The sequence below is a fragment of the Haliotis asinina genome, chromosome 1, assembly GCF_037392515.1.
Source record: "Haliotis asinina isolate JCU_RB_2024 chromosome 1, JCU_Hal_asi_v2, whole genome shotgun sequence".
Taxonomy (NCBI): domain Eukaryota; kingdom Metazoa; phylum Mollusca; class Gastropoda; order Lepetellida; family Haliotidae; genus Haliotis; species Haliotis asinina.
Window position 1 is genome coordinate 17373426 of NC_090280.1, and position 7690 is coordinate 17381115.

Genomic DNA, 7690 nt, shown 5'->3' on the forward strand with positions numbered 1-7690 from the left:
ACAGACCAGGGAGCACTCAGCACTCATTCTCAGTATGGAATATTCTGCTCATGCTGTCTGAAACCCCAGAATGTGACTAGTTACCGGGTACCCATTCAGTGACAAGTGAACAAATTCAGAGAAGTGTTACAATATTTAAAAAATATCATTTTACATTTCCATTCTTGTCCTGTTCCAGTTCTTTGACCCTGGCCTGGTTCTGTACATCTACGAGAGCCCCCCTGGATATGGTCTGGTTGCTATGCGTCTAATTGGATGGGGATGGTTCCTGTATTCTATTTTCTTTACCCTGAAGAATCATCCGGGCAAAGGACTGTTTTTCTACCCATTCCTCATTTTCTTCACGTTGTGGTACGTATTGAAATCATTCAACAAATCAGTTTTTACTGGTCAAGCAGTTTCTACATATTTTGTTGTCTGTTAGAATCATTCAATCGGTCAGTCAATCGCATTGTGGTGTTTTGGAAAATTTCAACCAATCATCCTCGATATCTACAGGATACATGTTCGGCCCAATAATTTTATTACCTCCCTATGCTGACTCTGCAGACTCTGCATTATCACAGTAGCCAGTCTGCGAAGCCACCACTACAAATGAACTTGCTAGTGTCAACAAACATTGCAGTCGCAGATCTAGCTAGATGTGAAGGTTTGTTCTCAGAAAATTTTACGGACAAATGGACAGGTCCTAAATTTTTTTAAAATACACGCAAGAACTCCTACTACCTATTTCAGAGAAACTCTGCATCGTTTGTGTTGCCAGTCTTAATTGAATACAGAATTTAAGAAGCAAAAGTGAGCTGTGACTGGTTCGCTCAACTTACCAGCATAGACACCTGATTGGATAAAAAGCCAACCAAGGGAGGTAATGAATTCTAATCAATTCATGGGGCTGAGCCGTAGATGCATCCAGGGTATAGTGGAGACTTCGGAGTATATACCCTGTAGATATCGAGGATGTCAACCAATCAGTTGATACTGATCTGGTTATGCATAAGAATGAATCAATCAGTCATGTTCTTGACTGGACCAATCATGATTCTTTTTGTGTTAAGCGATCCTGATTTTCTGTTGGTTATTTCAGATTCAGGGCTGGACCAGTTATGATCCTCATTGTGTTCTGTGACGCTGATATTCTGTTTGTAATTCCAGGTTCTGGGCTGGACCAATCGTAATCCTCATTGCCATGCATGTGATGAAACAGTGGACACGGGAAAAGACAGTGAACGGTGTCGAGCAATTCGTGTCGCTTGTCGGACACCTCTTTTTCTTGGTAGGCAATGCATTCATTATGTTGTACAGTAACTTTATGCCAAGATCCCATTGTTGCTGTAAGTGGTGTATGAATTTGCCTGTTCCATATGCTAATGCAAATAAGGAATTGATTGAAAATATTTAACTTATACAGAAGGACCCGTCTGGGAACTTAAAGTGTCAGACATTTTGAAAGGATACAAATAAATGTAGATGAAGCTAAATTTTTTCTCAGTGACACAAATATTTTATCTGATGATATTGAAAAACAATTTCATTTCTTCTGCATGTATTAAAGTAACATATTGAATATTTAGACTTGTTAATAATGATTCATGACTTGTTTCCAGATATTGACTCGTCCCTCTGCAGCCAATTCCAACTTCCCCTACCACATCCGGACATCCCAGGTCAGTATGTACTAGGAAAAGTTTATTGAGATAGTTTGATGTATTTGTTTGGCACCATATTTAATTTGTATTATATGGACTCAAGCCAGTGACCAAAACAGTTTCCAAATTTTGCACGCCAGACTAATATTTACCAGCCCTCAAAATATTCACTAGCCGAAATGTGAATGTGGAAACTAAGCAGAAGATTGCTAAAAATAGAATTTGACGATTTCACTATCAAACACTTCAGTTCCCAAGATATTGCAATATGTGTCTCATCACAGGTGTCTGAACTATGTATCGTAATACATGTCTCATTACAGGTGTCTGAGCTGCTTTGTATTGCAATACATGTCTCATCATAGGTGTCTGAACTGCTATGTATTGCAATACGTGTCTCATCACAGGTGCCTGAACTGCTATGTATTGCAATACGTGTCTCATCACAGGTGTCTGAACTGCTATGCATTGCAATACGTGTCTCATCACAGGTGTCTGAACTGCTATGCATTGCAATACGTGTCTCATCACAGGTGTCTGAACTGCTATGCATTGCAATATGTGTCTCATCACAGGTGTCTGAACTGCTTTGTATTGCAATACATGTCTCATCACAGGTGTCTGAACTGCTATGTATTGCAATATGTATCTCATCACAGGTGCCTGAACTGCTGTGTATTGCTATGTATACAATTCATTTGCTAATACACAGCCCTACACACCATGCCCATGCTCTTTCAAAGGCACGCACACATGCAGGCACACATGCACACACACGCTCACACAATCCCAGGTCCTGCCATGCCATACTCTGCCTTGCACATTGAGGTCCAGGGGTTCACCCAAATGCAAAATATCATCAGAGGCATAATGAATTGTTGTGATACACGTTGAGCATTTCGCTGTGAATGTTTAATATCTGTGCCCAAAAAATCGTCTACTTCTAGATTGGGATCTTGACTGGGGAGGAGGGTGAGACAGCATCTGGAGATGGGTCTGTCCCCATGGGTGGCACAGACAATGTTGGGGGTGGCTACCCCTATGCCACTGCATCCACCTACAATGGCACAGCGCCAGACTTTTCTGGACTTTTTATCGTATCACAGACACACTCAGAGAAGAGGGTCAGTATTTCACATTTCACTGTTTCTAATTTTGTGTCATGGAAATTCTGTAAGAAAAAATAAATATTTTTATGCACTATTATTCGCTCACCAATGACAAGCAATCAAGAAAGCTTCAAACATAAACCTTGAAATAAAAAAACAAATCATGATCCAATACAGCATACTCCTGACATATCCAAGCTTTGCAGACATTTGCTCCATTTTATTTCAGAATGGTCATCTCCCTCCCCTGCCTGCTGATGCTAAATCTTTGCCTCCTCTCGGGAGTAACCTAGGCAGGAATGAAACTCTGCCACCAATACAAGGAGCAAACGTCACACCCTCAGCACCACCTTCCTACGAAACCCTCTTCAGCGCTAACAATGCATAAATATGGATCAAGCTATTTGGGATATTTTTAAATTTGTGTCAACAGTTTCTTTTGAAATATCAGTATTTGGTTGTACCACTGGAATAAATTTTCATGTACGACAAATGTTTAAAAGGATGATATGAATGATGTGATGCTGTTACACACGAAGTCATGTGAAGAAGAGAAATGGGTTTTTTTTATTTAGTGGTCTGATATTTTTTTGTATTTTTGCCCCATGATTTATTTTGGAAATATGATGTAAAGTGATGTCTGTACTGTGAAACAATAACAGAATGTTCCATTTGAGTATTTCTTAAAGGCACACATACTATCACACCACACACATTTTCTAACAATCAATATTGCATGTCTGTTATTGATACAAACTTTCAGCAAAGCTACATTTATTTTGAAATAAAATTACATATTAAGATTGCAATATGAAATTAAAAAGGTTGAGTTAATGCAAAGTTGCATTAAATCGACTGTGTGTCCCAAAGTGTTATGTCCCTTGGAAAGCTCTTTTCAAACGTCCTTTAGTGTAACCTATGACTGAGACCAGTGCGTCATGCAACTGCATGCAACAGTTTTCAATGTACGGAGCAATCATTTACATTCCATATATGGCAAGTGTTATCTGTAGGAAGCTGTTCGCCTCAGAGTTTCAGTTATTGATTTCAGGCAAGTCACAGGGATAATAAGTCTATATATATATCATAGGCCAAAATGTTGCCTCAAAAAAATGTGACTTTGTGCCTTTGAGATTCTCAGTTATATGTGGAATAGTGTCCTCTGTCCCGTGCCTTCTGATTCTCAGATTAATGGATACAAATTTTAATGTAATGTTTTTATTGTTATTATGCTCTTCAGCAGTGTGATGGACATGCCTCCTTGGGTGCAAGTTTCAACAAGAATTGCTTTCTTGCTGTTTTAATGTGAGGTAAAATGTTACATTGTATTGTTTATTTACAATGAGAAAGCATGTGTCAGTGTAGTGGTAAATATTGAGAAATGTGATGAGGAACAATTTCAGAGGTGTATATATTCTGCAGCTGAGTTTAAAATTCAACTTGCCTATTTGTTCTAATCATGAATAGGGTGGTGGGATAGCCTTGCAGCCAAATCCTTTGCTTGTCACGCCAAAGACCTGGATTGAATTCCCCACATGTGTACAAACAAATTGTACTCCCTTATAACTTTTTGTGATGAAAAATAGGTTTTGTTGATGTATTTGTGTAACAAATAGATTTGCAAAAGGGCTTAATTCCCTTAGTTTAAACATGATGTATACCCTTTTGGTGTGTGGAAGTGGGTTTTGAGTGGTGTTAGGTATATATGTACTGGTGACAAAAAAACAAAATGAATTTTTTGGACTTTTGATTTTTAGTGTCAGTGTGGTATGTTTATGTTTTTGAAAACATATACTCGGCAGTATTCACACTTCATGATTGTGTTCTGTAAATAAGCGAACTTGGAACAGACAATACAGAGATTGACAGCACAAGGCTGAAGCCGTGTAATACAGAACATAATACAGACAAAATTTCGTGATCTATCTGCATTATTCAGTCTCTTTCAACCACCTCATGTGGCGACTTTTATTTACACCAAAGTCAACAAACAGGAAGATGACTCTTAAATCCCTTGACATCTCCTGTATTTTATTACAAGGGACAGCCAAGTGGTTAAAGCGTTTGCTTATCATGCTGAAGACCCTGGTTCAATTCCCTACATGGGTACAATGTGTGAAGCCCATTTCTTGTGTCCTCCGCTGTGATATTGCTGGAATATTGCTGAAAGTAGCTTGGGCTAAGTTCACTCCCTTGTTTCTTACTAGAACACTTTTTCAGTCTTATTTCATTACTTTTGAACCACCTGTATCGTAACCTTCAAATGATTATTGCAAGACAGATTACACTAACAGATTGTATGTCTTATTTGATACATTTATTTCACAATGATATTTCATTAATATGTGTTCATCTTTTTGTTGTATGCTGTTATTAATAAGGTTGTAACAAGCACAATAATCAAAGTCATCGCAGTGTTTTCCTTGTTGGAAATCGGTATTAGCCTGAAGTTCTCATAAAATCTCAAGCAGTTGTTGGCTTGGTATGGTTTCTCCTTACTAATTTGGCTGCTGTGTGATGGGTTTTGTGTAATGGTATCGGGTATGCTGATGTATTCTATGTTGATATGTTACAGATTTAAGATGATCAGCAAATAAATGGTGGGGTTTTATCCAATATCCATCCATGAACAGAGTTAGTTCCCTGTGGTGGGCCAGAATTTTATGATCAGTTGGGTTGAAGACCAGACTGAGATGAATATTGGCACCACTAGATTCAGTACTAGAGCAGCACCTATCTTGGACCTAATGGACCTAAAGCTGTTGTTAGATGTACTACGTACATTATCTTGATTTAGAATATAGAAAATAAACGTTGCGTCAGTTGCTTACTGCTTTCGTACATGCAGAATTAAGGTTTGTTTTAGATCAAAGCGTGATCCACTTATTTGATCAGATCTGTTTGATTGGCATGATTATCTGTAAGGTGCTGCAAGATTATCTGTAAGGTGCTGCAATTCCCTGTGCAGCAGTTACCTCCCTTCTTATCAGGATTCAATTCCTCTCAAATGAAGCAGATTCACAGTAATATGACCGGAATACACTTTAGTGCAGTAAAGCCAAAATTACCCACTGATAGATGTGAGTATACAAGTAACCCCCTTGTTATTGGTTGTTGTGTATTTGTTTTGCTGTAAATATGAAAATGAATATTTTAGCTAGATGGAACTTTTATGTGACATTATCATACCTGGTAACACGTGGAATATATGACTATTTTGTAATCGTTTACAGTGCTTTCTGAAGTCCAGTTGATAAGCATACATGTGATGAGCTATATGTGATGTGAGGTATGATAAGTATTAAAGTAGGCAATGCTGATTTCATCTTGTAATCATTAAATCAAAATAATTCAGGTCCAGGGATAATCAGTGATTGTCTCCATTCCAGCTGACAGCACTGATTTAAATTACAAGAGAAATATATTTAACTTGTTAAACATATTTTTTGTGATTTTTATAAATGTACATAAAAGCACTTTTACGAATTCCGTCCAACTTTTAATGTTAGAATTCAACAGTACATTGCTTTTTCTTCATTTCTTCAAGCATTTTATTTCAACTATTTTTGATAGTTTTAATCTTGTCCAAAATTATTTTGCTCTTATCTGTTTTTTCTTAATTTATTATTGACTTTGGCAGGTGTCTCTGTTAACAGTATGACAGCCTGTAGGGGAGGACCATAAAATAATACATATGGTCAGGGAGGGCCATAAAATAACATACATGTTCACAGAGGGACATAAAATAATATACATGTTCAGGGAGAGATGTTTATTACTAATATTATGATAATTAGTGATTATTTGCAGGAAACAGATGATCCTTACCATATTTTGAGTAGTATATTTTGTGATGTCTTGTATGAAGATAAAGGTGTAATGTGAAACCCCTAGTGTCTTTGACTTAATACTTTATAGCATACTAGACTATGGACACTGCTGAGGTCTGCCAGGCCGTGCACCCTGTATTTCAAAGTGCTGATAGATATTTCACTGTAAATACAATGGATGAAGTCCTTTACTTGTTTCATGCAAATTCAAAGTATTTGTACAGTGATTTATTAACAGTTGGTTTCTACCAAGTGACATGTTTCTTGTATTTCTTCTTTCTTTTTTTCAATTCAGGGATAGCAACAGGTGAAAGCGATTTCAGCTGAAAATCAGCTGGGGTTTGGGGACCATAGGCCCCCAACAGGGTCCAGGATTGATTGATTGCCACTTAGATAAGTAGATTTCCATGGATTCGCAGAAAATTGCCATTTGTGTTAAATTGATTAATTCTGTAATTCTTGATGTGAGGGACCAAAAGAGAGTACATGTATCTTCAGGAAAAACTGACATGTGTTAACTTCATACAGTCCTGTACGGAGACCGAGGAAATTATGATTCAAATTACAATTCTGTGTTGACTCGGAGCAGTGACGTATGTATTTTTGTGTCTTTTACTGCATAATTTGAAGAACATATTTTCTAATGCTATCTTTCTCCTCCCTGTCCGATACAATATGGTTCTGTACAGTTGTGTTATAAGAAATAAAGTTTGTATGAAGCAGTGAAACATTTGATGTATTTTATGTTAATGTCAGTCTCAATTTCTTGTCATGGATACCACCTTTGGTCTCTGAATGTAACAGGAAGTCCAAAAGTCCAACTCCTTTAAAATTGATCTTGTTCGGCTCAGTTTTGTTGTTTTATCACATATCACCAGTATTGCCGAGTGTATAAAGTCTAAAAGTCAAAATGGGCCTGCAGATTTCATTCAGGACCTGTAGATTTTAAAGTCTGCAGGCGCTAGCAGGCCCAGGTAGCCAACCGGGAAATTAAAGTATTGCAAACACTGATTACAGCTGGGGTATATGTGATGGCGAACAACTTACAAGTGGATACTGTAAACCAGAGAGGCTAAACCCTCACAAGGTGGTAATGTCTGCTTAT

General features: G+C 37.6%; 1 protein-coding gene across 1 annotated transcript in view; it reads left to right on the top strand.

The window, feature by feature from the left end:
* Positions 1–7313, top strand: part of LOC137287590 (transmembrane protein 145-like) — a 36652-nt gene extending 29339 nt beyond the window's left edge. The window contains exons 9-13 of the mRNA XM_067819965.1: positions 179–351; positions 1153–1273; positions 1605–1664; positions 2594–2770; positions 2985–7313. Of these exons, the coding sequence (XP_067676066.1) occupies positions 179–351; positions 1153–1273; positions 1605–1664; positions 2594–2770; positions 2985–3143 (690 nt within the window). The 3' untranslated portion in view covers positions 3144–7313. The remainder of the gene's footprint in view (positions 1–178; positions 352–1152; positions 1274–1604; positions 1665–2593; positions 2771–2984) is intronic.
* Positions 7314–7690: the final 377 nt, after the last annotated feature.